The sequence below is a fragment of the Athalia rosae genome, chromosome 8 (genome assembly GCF_917208135.1).
Source record: "Athalia rosae chromosome 8, iyAthRosa1.1, whole genome shotgun sequence".
Lineage (NCBI taxonomy): Eukaryota > Metazoa > Arthropoda > Insecta > Hymenoptera > Athaliidae > Athalia > Athalia rosae.
Window position 1 is genome coordinate 5,433,902 of NC_064033.1, and position 13,679 is coordinate 5,447,580.

General features: G+C 53.5%; 4 protein-coding genes across 6 annotated transcripts; 2 read left to right on the forward strand and 2 right to left on the reverse strand.

Moving 5' to 3' along the window:
- The first annotated feature begins 12 nt into the window (after positions 1-12).
- On the forward strand, positions 13-1,193 carry LOC105686743 (transmembrane protein 258). 2 transcript variants are annotated; one of them, XM_012401850.3, is made up of 3 exons: positions 13-171; positions 438-677; positions 748-1,193. In XM_012401850.3, the coding sequence occupies exons 1-2, from the start codon at positions 103-105 to the stop codon at positions 675-677; spliced, it is 309 nt and encodes a 102-aa protein (XP_012257273.2). In that variant the 5' UTR covers positions 13-102; the 3' UTR covers positions 748-1,193. The 2 variants fall into 2 exon arrangements, with proteins under 2 accessions (XP_012257273.2, XP_012257274.2); XM_012401851.3 differs by having other exon boundaries at positions 751-1,193.
- On the reverse strand, positions 1,097-3,574 carry LOC105686741 (tumor susceptibility gene 101 protein). Its single transcript, XM_012401848.4, has 9 exons — positions 3,433-3,574; positions 3,252-3,310; positions 2,881-2,965; positions 2,738-2,803; positions 2,500-2,663; positions 2,302-2,422; positions 1,995-2,221; positions 1,554-1,912; positions 1,097-1,486 (listed from the first exon to the last, which is right to left on the reverse strand). Exons 2-9 carry the CDS (start codon positions 3,303-3,305, stop codon positions 1,300-1,302), a joined length of 1,263 nt encoding a protein of 420 aa, XP_012257271.2. The 5' UTR covers positions 3,306-3,310; positions 3,433-3,574; the 3' UTR covers positions 1,097-1,299.
- Positions 3,527-5,449, forward strand: LOC105686742 (negative elongation factor E). Its single transcript, XM_012401849.4, has 4 exons — positions 3,527-3,667; positions 3,732-4,092; positions 4,281-4,777; positions 4,858-5,449. The coding sequence occupies exons 2-4, from the start codon at positions 4,012-4,014 to the stop codon at positions 5,099-5,101; spliced, it is 822 nt and encodes a 273-aa protein (XP_012257272.1). The 5' UTR covers positions 3,527-3,667; positions 3,732-4,011; the 3' UTR covers positions 5,102-5,449.
- On the reverse strand, positions 5,297-12,727 carry LOC105686135. Of its 2 annotated transcripts, XM_048659445.1 has the most exons (4): positions 12,239-12,727; positions 11,242-11,581; positions 8,573-10,480; positions 5,297-7,764 (listed from the first exon to the last, which is right to left on the reverse strand). In XM_048659445.1, the coding sequence occupies exons 1-4, from the start codon at positions 12,475-12,477 to the stop codon at positions 5,506-5,508; spliced, it is 4,746 nt and encodes a 1,581-aa protein (XP_048515402.1). In that variant the 5' UTR covers positions 12,478-12,727; the 3' UTR covers positions 5,297-5,505. The 2 variants fall into 2 exon arrangements, with proteins under 2 accessions (XP_048515402.1, XP_048515403.1); XM_048659446.1 differs by lacking the exon at positions 11,242-11,581 and having other exon boundaries at positions 12,239-12,517.
- Positions 12,728-13,679: the final 952 nt, after the last annotated feature.

A 13,679-nucleotide genomic window follows, 5' to 3' on the forward strand; every position in this document is an offset into this window, starting at 1 on the left:
ACGAATTACTACTCGTCAATTCGTTCCTCTGCCTGTTTCTTTGCCAAACACAATCTTTTCCATTCCATTATTTCACCTCACAATCTCCGATCTATACAGCCGATGGTTCATGCGTATACTTCGGCAGTGCTTCTACCGGTTAGGCCACGTCAAAATATTTCTAACAAAATGGTAAGCCGATATAATTGTTTCTAACGAAGTTAGGCCAGTGATCAGTGTAATCGGATCAGCGTTAGATTTCGACTTCCCAAACGGATACTTTTATCGAAGAAATTGAACTTTTCTTTGACAATTAAAAAACGGGACTGACATTCCATAACCAAACGAAATCGAACGGATTTGATCTCCTTCCAGATTTGAATAACTGGAGAGATGTGTTCTGATTTTTGAGTTTATCATTCTGTCAAACGATCGGTATTTTCATCTTATTTTTTAAGGTCGAAATCGAGTCCATGACGAGGTACATCTCCCCCATAAATCCAGCAGTGTTTCCGCACTTGGCTGTGGTACTCTTGGGGATTGGAATATTTTTTACCGCATGGTTCTTTGTCTACGAAGTGACCAGTACCAAATTCACCAGGGATATATTCAAGGAGCTACTCGTCTCGCTGGTCGCTGCTATATTCTCAGGATTCGGAGTGCTGTTCTTACTACTGTGGGTCGGAATTTATGTTTAGGTAATTATTGGAGAGTAGCCGTCGACCTGTCCCTGAAATTATCGTTGAAATGATTATTTTGTGTTTCCAGCAGCGGATAACGACTCACCTTGCCTGGAAAGACTCTCCCAAATTCCGGACGGGTATACACCAACTCGTCTCTTACTAACTGTGTGAATCGATATCGCTATCTTTGTCGCTCCGTCAAACTGAACTCATTTTTTATAAGCGTAATAAATTTCAATGATACGGTCATGCTCTTTGGTAACCTCGTCTCAGTTGTGCGTCGAAAGAAATGCTGTACACAGGCATAATAATTGTAAATAGTTAGCCATTGATTGTAATACATTACGACTGAAAAATCAGCGGTCCGATCATGAGTCTGACTTCGTAAACATTCCTGGACAGGGGAGAAAGAAATTTTCGGCTCGAGATTCTCGTCGGTTTTACTTCAGCACTTTATTGTGTTATCCCGAGTGTTGACTCGATCTATTCATACAGTGATATAATGTTATCAATAAATTTCCGTAATATACATTTTACGTAGTAAATAATTTCCGTTCGAATATTGAAATAACATATGATTCTTAATTACATTTTAAAGCCAGTAGTTTATTTATCTTATAGGGAAAATTTATTTCACTCATCCTGCAAGTCCGGCCTTTTGCCTGCAACGCAGCATCAGTGCTCTCAGCATGAACTGTCGACGAGACAGATGTCTGACTTGCTTTAAAAATACCTCTAAATCGATCACTCCCCTGCGCAGTCCTTCGCCGAGATAATAAATTGCATCTTCGATCGCAGCTTCCTCCGCAAACAGATCCAGCATTCTGTAAAAAAATAAACAACGGCTCGTCGCAGTTCGATTGAAAAGCAAAGCGATCGAAGTAAACTTACTGTTTGAACAACGGAGCAATTGTGGTGACAGCTTCGTCAACGTCTATAGTTGGATTGTCGGACAGTTTTCCTATTTCCCTTTCTAGTTCGGTTTCCTTGTCCTGAAGTATACTTATATTTTTCTCCAGTTCAGACTTCTCCTTGTTAAGTTTGTTCAGTAGCTCGTCCAGGCGTGCCGAACCGGTAACTAGTTCCTGCTCCGTGCGTCTCAGGGTCTCCAATTCCGCCTCTCCCTGAGATAATTGCTCACGCAGACGACGCCTCAATTTGTCGCCAACGGCGGACAGCAGAGAATCTCTGATGTGCTCCTCGGAAATTGTGTCCGTACTCCCGGCACCCCCAGTCGGTGTTCGGGGCGCCTTGAGAAAAACATTGCGGATCGAATGAAGATAAGTTAAATTCTTTGGCCCCGTTAACCCAATGATAAATTTACAAACTCACCGGCTGTGTAGCAGGAGAGTACGGTGGAGGGTAAGAACCGGGGTAAACAGCCGAGGGGTGATTCGACGTACCACCTGGATAAGGACTGTAGCTGGGATAGGGCAACCCGGATGACCCGGTTGTTGGGTATGGCGGATAAACATTGCTGCCACGTCCGTACTGGCCAGATGTTGGGTAGGGCGGGAATCCACCGGTGGATGCCCCACCACTGGGGGTAGGCATGAACGCTGCAGAGAATTGATGAAAATATCATATTCGGTTACAGAAGAAGAGATGCGCTGGAGAAAAATGCAGGTGTATCGCTTACGTTGTACCGGATATGGGTTAGGAATTTGATTAAAATCTGGGACTGGTTTGGCATAAACCGGAGGCTGGTCACCAAACGTCACCCTCATAATGTGAAGTAAGCCAACGAGGTCCGATTTCATCTGCAAAATCAATAAGTGTCTGCTGTAACAAATTTTATGTTCGTTGCCAGTTTGCAACAGGGATAAATTTCGCTTACGGGAACCCATTCGTGAAGGTAGGGCAGATAAATTTTTCCATTATGATCCACGAAAATGCTGACTTTTATGTTCATGTTTGCCGTAGGCTTGACGTAACATATCGGAGCGTTGTGCGGGTGGGTGTCCATCAGCCATATGCAGATTGGAATGTTGTAGACATTTCCTGTGGTGAGTCGCAGAATTGTTAGACCGACTGTCACGAGTTTTTAATTATCGATAGCAAACTGTACGCCTTACCTTTGTAAGTGACCGGTATCGTTCCTTGTAGATTGAATAAGTCCTTGCGAGTTCCGTCGTTGAAAACTGTGGAATAAAAGATGATGTAGCACAGAGTTAAATGGAAGGGTTATTTTATTGTCTCAATTCGATAACCGGCGTACCGTATGGCTCGACTTTGTATTGCAGAGCAAAATATTGTCCGAGTACATTGACGACGTCGCGCTGCGTGAGGTCTGGATTTTGATACTGTAATTGCGAAACAATAAAGAGTGATGGACTTCTTGGAAAATTATCAGGGATTCAGTGTTTGAATTGATACTCGCTGAAATAAGCCAAAGCTAAATAATTTGATTCAAAATTTTAGAAAGACGTGAGAGACACCAAGGTATGAGTCAGGCTTTGGATCCATGCAATATTAATCGTTGATGAAGTCTGCATGACTTTAGTTATTTTATCGACAAAGTTTTCACGAAATCGGGAGGACTGTTGACGTGCGAGCAACGATAGAATGTTAATAATAATAGAGATTTACTTTTGTCAAGCTCTGCCTTATCTTCACTTCGTTGACTTGAGTCATTTTCACCATTTAACCTGTAAATGTAACGATTACGATATTTTTTAAACCGTGGTCAATGACGCTGGTCAGTTTTTAACTACGATATTGAAATGCCGTATTGAATTTTATTTTCCATGTAATTAATCATTGACCGTACCTAAGAACCCTAAGAACTATTGAGTGACAGATACGATATATATTTTTACTTTCCTCCGCGAGAAGTGACGTTTCAAGCGTTTCAACAAGTTCATCAAGGTTAAAGGTTGATAGAAGAGTCACAAGTTTTCAGAGGAAAGTAGCGGCACCAGTGAGCGGCATCTGCGAACAGCATTTGAATTTTCTGGGTTGCGCTTCGGAGCATACAGGATATTTCCGGATTCCGCGCTAAAACGGTAAATAGAAAGAAGTCTAGCTACACGAATGTCATTCTTGGATATTGCACAAATTATATTTCAGTCTCCAGTCTCCATGGCCGAATTCTTGTTCAAATTATCTTCAGAACGATCCAGGGATTAAGTATGGTGGGTTGGGTTCACACCACAACACCGTTCTTCACATGATCTGTCAACTTTGGGTTTGGCGGCGGTTTGCTGACAAGCGTCACGAGACGGAGGTTATGTATGTCGAAAAACATCAACGAATTCGGACTTACAGAATTCGTTGATACACGTTATCGATGTACACGTACGCGTCAAGTTGTATTTTCATCAAGTGTTAGCGAATACTTGTTGGCAATATGGTTTACCTGCACTTCCCATCGAATTTAACCGAAGAGGAATTGATGCTGCAGGCTAAGTACAACAAACTTAAACGAAAGGTACGTGTTTCATTTCTCTCAACATTTCGATATCGACGACGAGATCGAAATTTAGATCGCTTCAAACCTTCTACTCTGCAAGCACTCCGAAATCCAAATCCCCGTCCATCTTTAACTGGATCCAAAATCGCTTGCTGTAAGAGAAATTCTACTCCATCATTGACTGCGCATTCTCTCACCGAGTACAGAAAAAAGCCCTGCAAGCGCTGAAGACGCCAAAGCCGGAGCCAGAGCGTGCTCTTCAGATTCCAAAAAGACCGACCGAAGCCAGAGATGCCCGTGAGATTGCTAAAAAATTGATAAAGTCCGGGGTCATCACCGCCATCACCAAGACACCCAAGCGTCCGGAGCAATCGTTCAAGCGACCAAGGGGTTTGGAACGGAAGCTCAATAGTACGGAAAAGGCTGTAAGTTCGTATCAACCTTTCTCAGCAACCCAACCGGAGGAAGACGATACCGAAGCAGCTAGACCAAGAGTGAAAGACCTGTACGATAGTTTCGTCAGTGCTCGAGACCAAGAAGATCGAGGGCAGCCCGAAAAACAGATTCCGATCAAAGTGGAGACAAAACCTCGTGTGGGAAATACTATATTTGTTTGCGGGCACAAGATTACTGAAGATTTTTTGAGAAAACACTTCTCAACTTTTGGAGCGATAATGAACGTGTCAATGGAAACTGAAAAAAAGTGAGTATTGCGTGTATAAATTTATCGGCTAGATCTGCAGAGATGAGCTACGAGGATAATGTCGTCTCTTCTGTCCGCAGCCGGGGATTTGTAACTTTTGACAAGGCTGAGGCGGCGGAAAGGGCCATCAGCGAAATGGACGGCAGTATGGTGTCTTCGATTCAGCTGAAAGTTTCTTTAGCGAGAAGACAGCCGGTCATAGACCCGATCAACAACGCTACCTCCAGTATGATGTGGTCAACGCTCGCCGCAGGCTACTCACAAAAAAGTGCTTACAAGGACAGGAGAGTTCTCCTGGTTTACGACGAAGACATTTTCCAATGAACGGAAGAAGGTTCGGATGCTAAACACTTAGATTACCTTGAAAATTTTCATTGTGATTTTCTGACCACGAATTCAGCTGTGCAATGACTGGTACCGTTGCGTATCTTGAATTTCATGAGTATAGACTGGGGGGGAGGGATTCGATCAATTGTAAAATATAATTCAACGGGGGAACAGAGACAGTGAGTTGTCGAGTTTCCTTGAAGTGTAAATAATTTACATTTTATTAAAACGTAACCATCAACGATATAATAATAATTACGAAAACTAACTAGGTAAATCAAACTAGTACGGAGCTGTACCGGTCCTCTCTTATCATTATTTAAAATAAACAGAGTTAATTATTTATACGCCCGTGTTTAGACAGAGCTGGCTCCTTTGCTTTCTCTACTCCCTGCTGCGTATCACTGCGGAGGGTTAAAATAGTCCCAATGATGATGATGTGTTACGGTGCGTGGGGATCCGAAGCACAAGATTAGCAGTCCGGCTATCAATAGGAGCAATGCGCACAGAGCGAGTTCAATTTCTTTTGTCTTTTCACCGCGATCCTCTACGCTGACTCTGGAAGAGACGTAACCGACGAAGTGCCTCATAGCTCTGGTGCCAGCGATCCTCATTGCCCTCATCAACTGCTGCGTACTCTCAGCGACGGTCGGTTCTGGCTCGAGTCCGCTGCTCAACGGTGATGCTAGGGAGAAGAAGTCTGCTGGAATCTGGGACGTTGGAAATGCCACGAACCGCGTGGCCCCGACCGTGGGTCTCTGGAGCACCTCCTCCTCCCCATTCTGTACGTAGGACACTATGGCCCGCTGGGGCAGGACCTGGACCTCTGGCACCGGACAAGGAACCGGATCGGACCTGTCCGGCGTCACGGATATCAGAGGGGGTAGCGAGCGCACGGGCGAGGCGGTCTGCCTGACGGGCCTCTTTCCATCCTTCGACGGCGAGGAGGACCTGGATCTCGAAGGCTTTCGCTTGTCCCCCTTGTCCTCGTCCTTGCCCAAGGACTCGCTGCCGCCGGTCTTCGGGGCCGGGTGGCCGGCCGGAGCGGAGAGACCGGGCTCTGTCGGTGGCACGGGGGATTCTCGGTGCGCGGACGAGGCCGTCGTAACGGCGTCGGGAATTTCGGATTTTTCCGCCACCGTCGCGTCGCGCGTTTCGATCGGTTCGGATTCTTTCGCAGCAGGAACGTCGCCGGCAAACCGCGTCGTTTCGATCAACGGCTTACCGCCGTCATCTCCGCTCCTCACCTCCGCTCGAGTCTCCCCCTCGACGGAGTCCTCGGTCCGGACATCCGGCCGAGCGGAATCCTCCGACTCTGGCGAGGTCAAGGTCAAGGTATCGCCGGTCTCCGGAGGTTCGCTTTCCTCCCCTCCCGTCCCGTCGGACCGCCGGAGTTCCGCTATGAGCCGATCGACCGGCGACAGGAGTTCGCCCTCTCCTTTGTCCGGCGAGCGTCGACGCTCGATTTCGGGACTTCGCTCCCTTAGCCGTGGACTCGACGCGACTTGTTCCAGATGATTTCTTATCGCTATCAACTCTTTCAGTAGCGAGGGATGGATGGACGCCGTCTCCTCGGCGATCGAATTGTTCGATATTTCCGAGGCCGAGACCATAACGGCGTCGACTTCCGAGGCGGATATTTTGTGGGCTTCCAGCTGGCTGACGTTCAGTCTTTCCACCCTTAGATCCGCTACCTCCAGACTCGCGATCCTCAATCTCTCCTCCCCCAGAGGAAGAGCGGACGCGAGGCTCGCCGGAGGGACGCCATCCGCAGGACCTTCCTCCATCCCCGCCTCCTCCTCGTCGCTCTCGTATTCCGGCGTTCGGATCCGGCCGCTCGTCGGCGCTCCGTCCCGTCGGAGGGACCGCGGCAGCGGAGGTACCGCCGGTGAACTCCTCCCGAAGGTGGGCGTAGCGATCCGCTCGGAAGAAACCAGTATCTGCGAGCCCGTCCTCGAGGGTGCGACGACGAGCTTCGCGCTCGTGACCTCCTCCTCGATGAGGACCACGTCGTCGGGCAGCGGGTCCGTCTGGGTGGCCGCGGCGACTTCCGCCACTTCCGCCACCCCGTCGGTGGCGGCCTCGCGTCGGGCCCTCGGCGGCCGGGGGGGAGCGGGGAGGGGGCGCCCCTGGATCTTGTCGAGGTCCTTGCCGCCGCCCTGGGCGTCGTGGGAGTCGGGCTCGTCCGAGTCGAGTTCCGTGTACGGCGTGACGTCCGTCCGTTCCGCCATTTTGTCCTCCTCCTCCGGGGTGGCGGACCGCCGCCTCGAGGGTCCCAGGGTGCTGTAGGCGCGGCGGGGCCTCACGGGTACCGCGGGCCCCCCGAACTTCTCCCTGCGTCTCCTGGGGGGCGGGGGCCTCGGGGGCTTCTCGCGCTTCTCCACCACCGCGTAACCCGGCAGGGACTCCGTGTCCCCGGGGACCCCCGCCCCCGCCTCCTCTTCCTCTTCCCCCTCCCCCTCCTCCTCCTCCGGGTAACCGAGCTCCGGCAGGGACTCGGCACCCCGCGACGTTCTGTCGTCGTCCGCCACGGAGGTACCTCTGGACCTCGATCTACGCTTCGGGGCGATCGGGGCGGGCTCGATGTAATCGTGCTCGAGACGAGCGACGACGCTCTGCAAACGATCCTCCGGGTTCTGGTTCTCAAGGTCATCGTGAACCTGCAAGGATTGTCGGTTTTTATACGTAATTCGAATAGGGCGAACTTCGTACTGTAGCAGATTGCTCGTCGTTATCCCTGTCAAGTTCGTGTTGTAATATTGTTATCATCATCTGGATATTGAAAATCTTCTCTCTCTTTCATTTGTTTTTTTGGTACGAGATTTTCTTATTTATAAATGTATAGAGGGATTGGATATTGTTTTCGGCGTTGTCGAGCAGTTGGAAGGTTATAATATAGCCCCGAGTCGATAGAATCGCTATTTCGGGGACGTCGTTAATTACTTTCAGATTCGTTAGGCCTTCCAAATAGTAATTATCCGATTTTGAAAGTTCTTTCAATGACATTGAATCGATGAAGAAATCGATAACGTTCTCTTTTTTGAAAACGATATTTCACAGTTGGGAAAGAAGAAAAAGGAAAAATAAAACTACAAAATACCACGAAACTGAAGGTAATTTAACACGAGTTCGACTTTTAAATGACATTCAAAAGCGTGAGTTTATCGATCACTCGTGAAAGACCTTTTCCCAGAGCATTAAATTACCTACAAATTATACATCGCTCTAATTATCCCACTTTATGATGAATTTCGGGGTAAAAAACTCAAGGACAAAAAGCATCAAAATCCCATGCTACTCGAACGGGGAAAATTCAACCCCCTCCAAATCCTCTACAATTTTTCGGGGGGGTAAACAAATTCAAAAAACAAGGAACACCCCAAAATCCGTAGAGAGACCTCGACCTTCGTGTATCTCAGAAAAACGTTAAAAAAAAAAAAAAAAAGAAAAAGAAAACAGAATCTTTACCTCTGGTGAAAATTCAACTCCTTCGGACCAATCCGTCGGCCTGGTGTGACCGTTGCATAGCGTCCTCCGGGCGGCGTCGAGGTCAACCGGGTTACCTCCGGGGTCGCGTACGCGTCCCCTCTTTCTCCTGCGCGGGGCCACGGGTGGCGGGGGAACGATCGCGGCCGATCCGGAATCGCTGCGGCTCCTGGCTACCGATCTGGACTTCCTGCGGGCCGGTTTAACCACCACGATGTCGTCGAGGGGCTCCGGTCCCCCGGGGACACCCTCCGTCTGGTAGATGACGCGGTGCCTCGACCCGGAGACGCTCCCCGTCCTCCCGGGTTCCCCCCGGCCGTCGCCCTCGTCGACGCGGGCCGACTCCCCGCTGTGCCGCCTGTCCCGCTTCGGTCTGGGGGGCGGGCCGCCCCCGGGGGGCCCCGGGGGCCCGGTGGGCCCGGTGGGCGCCTCGCGCTCCCTGCGCTTCCTGAGGGAGCGCGTGCGCAGGGGACGGGCGGGCGGCGCGCCGTCCAAATCCGCGCGGAGGTCGGCCAGAGCGTTGGCACCCGTCGATCGGAAGGCGTCGCGTATCTCCGTGGCGATGAATCTGCCCACGTTTACGTCGTCGCCGCTTATACCCCTCGCCCTGAGGAAGAACTCGTCCGAGTCGATCTCCTCGAGTACGCCGCGCCGCCTCCTGTCACCCGAACTACCGCTCGACTGCTGCTCGCGGTCCGACCTACCGCTGATCTCCTCATCCAGGCTCGACTCGACCCGCGCGGCGTACGTCTTCGACGGCGGGTCGATCGGCATGAAACGACCCCCGTACCCCCCCTGCTCCTCCTCCTCCGCCTCCTCCTCCTCGTCGCCCCCCGTGTCCCCCGAGTATCCCTCGGGGACCTCGACCTCGTCCGCCTCGTATCCCGGCGCCCAATCTTCCCTCGGGAGTCCCGTCGCCTCCGAGGAGTCCTCCTCCGGGGCGCGAGGGGGCGGCGGGGCCCCGGGGCCTTCCCCCGGGAGGGGCGGCGGCCCCCCGGTGGTCGTCCTTCTTTCCTCCGGCGTCGCCCCCTCGGAGTCCTCGTTCCGCTCGGTTTCCTCCGCGTCAGCGTGGGTCGCGTCCTCGCGGGAATCCGCTTCCTCGAATTCCGTCGTCGGGTACCGGGCGTCGTACGTTTCGTCGGATTCCTCCCACGGTATTCGGCCGGCGGACTCGGCGTTTCCGCCGCTGCGGGAGGAAACCCGCGGCTCCTCGAGCGACGGCCGCCTCCAGGGTTTGGAGCGCTCCACCGCTCCCTCGGGCTCGTCGTCGGCGTACCTGATGTCCGAGAAACGTTGCACCCAACCGGCACCCACGGGGGGCTTCTTCTTGACGCGCGGAACCGTCGCGGTTTCCGGCGACTGGCCGCGCGACGCTATCGGCGACGAGGTCGCGTAATCGCCGCGCGACTTCGAACGTTTGTCGAATAGTCTCGGGTACGTGGACACGTCGAATATGTTGCGTTTAGAGCCGGTATTCGATTCGCCGGTGCTCTGGCGATCCTTGAGGGGTTTCTTGGCGCGACCCAGCGACGGCAGCGATAGATTCGGTCGTTTTATGTTCAACCTGGGCCTCTCGGGCATCGCGAATTTCGCTCTGTCCGGAAAACTGAACCTCGGACGTTCCGGTAACGAGAAACGCGGCCTCTCGCTCTTCTTGGTCGTCGTCGTCGTCGTAGTCGTCGTAATATTCGTAGCAGCGGTCGTCGATTTATCCGGCTTCGTTTGCTGCTTGACCTTCTCCGTCTTCTGACGTTCTCTGCCCAGCGAGAACTTCGGACGCTGGATGCTCCTCAGCCGCGAGCGCAGTTTTCCCGCCTGATTCCGCAGCTTCTGCGGCAGCCCGCGGGCCCCGCGACGCAGCGGAAGTTCCTCCAGTGCCGACGAGTCCACCTGGAAAAAACAAAAACCGACGACTGTACGGTGACATCCGTCCGGTTCGGGCGGCGGCGGGGGCCCCCCGGTCGGGGGGCCCCCGCGGAGCTTTCAGGGGGGGGGGGGGGGGCGGCGGTTTCGAAATTTCGTGCGCTTCCGCCGCGACTTCGACGGTCGGCCGAACGATCCCGAAGCGATCGCCCGAAGCGGTGTAACGGGGCGCGTGGGCGTCGTCGCCCACTTTCGAGGCACGTTCGGCTAATATTACACACCCGATACGATCGAAAGCCCGCCGCGGGTTACGCTAATTTAGGCGTAGGTACCGAAGCACCGCGGGTTTCGCGAGAGCCGAAACGCCGACGATTTGTCATCCGGAGAAGAGCTGGCCGTACCGAAAGAGGAGAACCGACGCCGACGCCGACGACGCCGACGCCGATTGTTGACGTCCGACATCGGTGGGGGGGGGGGGAAGACCGTTTTAGAATCTACCGTTGTGCGTCACTGCAGGTGCGCGAAACTCTGGCTTCCGTGGAAAAAAAATGATAACAACAACAATTTCCGCATCCGCGGAAATCAGCTTTCGAAAATCCGCCCGCTTCCCAAAACCTCGGGGCTATCTTCTCGAACGAGGGCCGTCTGAATTCGAAAGGGCGCGCGGTCGGCGGCTGCCCTTCCGGAACGGCGCGCCCGGTGCGCGGGGCGCCGCGACGGAAGGGCGATATAAAAAAAGGGCTGTAAGGGCTATAAAGGGGGTGGGGGGTGGGGGGGTGGTGCGTTACCTGGCTGGTATTGATCTCGGCGTCCGTTCGCGATCCTGTGCGCGGCGTGGCGGCGTCCAGGAACCTCTCCTCGAGTCGGTCCTGGAGCTGTTGCGCGGTCTCCTGTTCCTCGGAGGTGTCGCCGTTAGCCCCCAGTTCGCGCGCCTGCATCACGCTGTCCTCGATCCTCCCGTCGAGCGGGACCACCACGTCGCCGTCCAGGATGAACAGCTCCGCGCCCCTGGGCCCCAACTCCTCGTCGCTGTCGTCGAGGCGCGCCGCCTCCTCCGTCTCGCGGATGCGGACGACGGGGGCCGACGGGGCCCGCCGGGGCATCCCGACGGGCTCGTACTCGTTCTCGCTGAGGGCATACGACATCGGTGAACTTTCTGACTGACTGCCGCGTCTCACTGGCGGTGCGGCGTGCGGCGCACGGGACGGGCGGAACCGCCGGCGGTTACGCGGCGCGGACCGTCCGCGCCCTTACGGCCGGAGCGCGGGGGCCCGGGGAACTCAGACGGCGCGCGGAGGGGGGGAAGGGGGGGGGGACCCGCTTTTCCGAAAGAGGGATTTCGTTCACACCGCGTCCGCGTCTCCGCGGCGACGCGCGGCGGCCGGGTAAAAACTTTGCGGAATCTGCGTTTTTTTCCGCGTCGGATTATAGGGAGCGCCGGAAACGCGGGGATGACGACGACGACGACGATACCCCCGTTGGGACCCCCGGGCGGCCGGCTTTCCGGGGCCCCCCTTGCGGTGATTGAGAAATTTCAGCGAGCGATTCGGCGAAATTTTAGCGAACGAGCGAGCGAGCGAACGGTAAAGCGCGGAACGAGGCGGAACGCGGAGGTGCCTCGTCGCCGCTGGAACAGCGACTGCGAGCCGTCCGAGGATTCTATCTATAGCCGGCCGGGCGGCCCCCAAATAGCTCGGTCGGGAGCGCGGAACGGCGTCCGCGTTTTACGAAAGGGGGCGCGGCGGGGGGGCGACGGGGGGCGGGCGGCGGCGGCGTCGGACTCACCTGAGGGACGTCGGGGGCGTCGGGGGTTCCGTAGGGGGCGGGGGCGTCCGCACCGCGTTCCTGGACGCGGGACGTCCGACCAGCGCCCTTCTCTCGGGCAGCAGGGAATCGCTGCGGTAGAACTGGCAGCCGCATCGCACCTCCCGTCCCAGACTGGAGGTCGACGAGGCCCTCGAGGCGCGCCCTTTGTCCCTGGGGTCCTTGTCGCCGGGGGGAGCGGCGACGGAAGGGTCCGCCATCTCCGGTATCGCCTCGGCGGCGGCGGCGGGCGGGCGGGTCAGACGTCGCGCGAACGCGGAAACGCGGCGGCCGACATCGTTTAGCGGTTTTTTTGGTTTTCTGGTTTTCTGGTTTTTGGCTGGTTTTTTGGTTTGTTTGTTTGTTTTTTTTCTTCTCTTTTTTTTAAATCGCGCTGCGGCGACGGAGCGCGGCTTGGACCCGGTCGCCGTCGGGTTCCGAACACCTCTGTCGCCGCGGGTCGAGCTCCGCTGAGGAGAGACCCGCGCGCGCTCTCCGGCCGGCCGGCCGGCCAGCCGGCCACTCCTCCCCTAGTATTTATAGACTTTCGAATTCTACGCTACGTTACGCAAATGGATCATCATCTGTAGCCCCGTTACGTTATATTCGGCCGGACGACGACGACGACGACGACGACGACGTCGAGAGCGCGGAACAATAGCCTGCGAGGTGGACATCGACGAGGCGTTCGATCCCCCCCCTTTCCCCCCCACCCCGGCTGATCGAATGCTTCGGAAAATTCGAGACCTTAGGGAAAAATAACGAACGGTTTTCCGGAGACGCCGCTCGTTACAATCATCGTCGAGAAACGCTACGCTTCGACCGCAAATAAATCAAACGTATACTTGTGGGCGATTTAAATAAATAGAACAACGATAAGCGTGTGTGTATAGCTGTGGCTGGGTTACGTCACGTTCGAAAACTCGACGAAACTTTGAATCGGCCGGATTTTCCAGACGTTTGGATACCGGCTGAGAAAACAAACCCACCGCGATCGTCTCTACTGTTTTGGTTTTTTTTTTTTTTTTTTTCTTCTCCTCTTCTTGTCTTTTCTTTTCTTTCAGATTTCACCTCAGCACGATTTTTCTCCTCCTCTTCGACTACGTATACCTATTTCCTTATTGTCTGTACTCTGGATCTCTTCGCACCTATAACTCGAATCGACTTACTTTTTCTGTTTTTTTTTAAAAAAAAGAAAAGAAAATAAAGTCAGCAAACTACGCATCGTGCAAGAAATACTCCGCATCGTTTCCAAAAACCAGAAAAAGTCACCCTCTTCGACTCTCATGTTCATCGGTTTTTTTAATCTTCTATTTTCAAAAACTGAAAAACTCGAAACTTTTTTTTTTCTGTTGATAAAAAAAAATAAACTCCAAATTACTACGGCTAACGACGATCGTTTTTGCTTCTAAAAAAAAAAAAA

Bases quoted from the DNA above. Each gene is read 5' to 3' on its own strand.
- LOC105686743 (XM_012401850.3), top strand. From the start codon at position 103: ATGGTTCATGCGTATACTTCGGCAGTGCTTCTACCGGTTAGGCCACGT. The intron at 172-437 runs GTAAGCCGATAT...TTATTTTTTAAG, and splicing joins AAAATATTTCTAACAAAATG to GTCGAAATCGAGTCCATGAC.
- LOC105686741 (XM_012401848.4), bottom strand. From the start codon at position 3,305: ATGGTGAAAATGACTCAAGTCAACGAAGTGAAGATAAGGCAGAGCTTG. The intron at 2,966-3,251 runs GTAAATCTCTAT...TCGCAATTACAG, and splicing joins TAAGGCAGAGCTTGACAAAA to TATCAAAATCCAGACCTCAC. The intron at 2,804-2,880 runs GTACGCCGGTTA...TTTATTCCACAG, and splicing joins ATACAAAGTCGAGCCATACG to TTTTCAACGACGGAACTCGC.
- LOC105686742 (XM_012401849.4), top strand. From the start codon at position 4,012: ATGGTTTACCTGCACTTCCCATCGAATTTAACCGAAGAGGAATTGATG. The intron at 4,093-4,280 runs GTACGTGTTTCA...CACCGAGTACAG, and splicing joins ACAACAAACTTAAACGAAAG to AAAAAAGCCCTGCAAGCGCT. The intron at 4,778-4,857 runs GTGAGTATTGCG...TTCTGTCCGCAG, and splicing joins TCAATGGAAACTGAAAAAAA to CCGGGGATTTGTAACTTTTG.
- LOC105686135 (XM_048659445.1), bottom strand. From the start codon at position 12,477: ATGGCGGACCCTTCCGTCGCCGCTCCCCCCGGCGACAAGGACCCCAGG. The intron at 11,582-12,238 runs GTGAGTCCGACG...GTATGCCCTCAG, and splicing joins ACGCCCCCGACGTCCCTCAG to CGAGAACGAGTACGAGCCCG. The intron at 10,481-11,241 runs GTAACGCACCAC...TGTTTTTTCCAG, and splicing joins CCGAGATCAATACCAGCCAG to GTGGACTCGTCGGCACTGGA.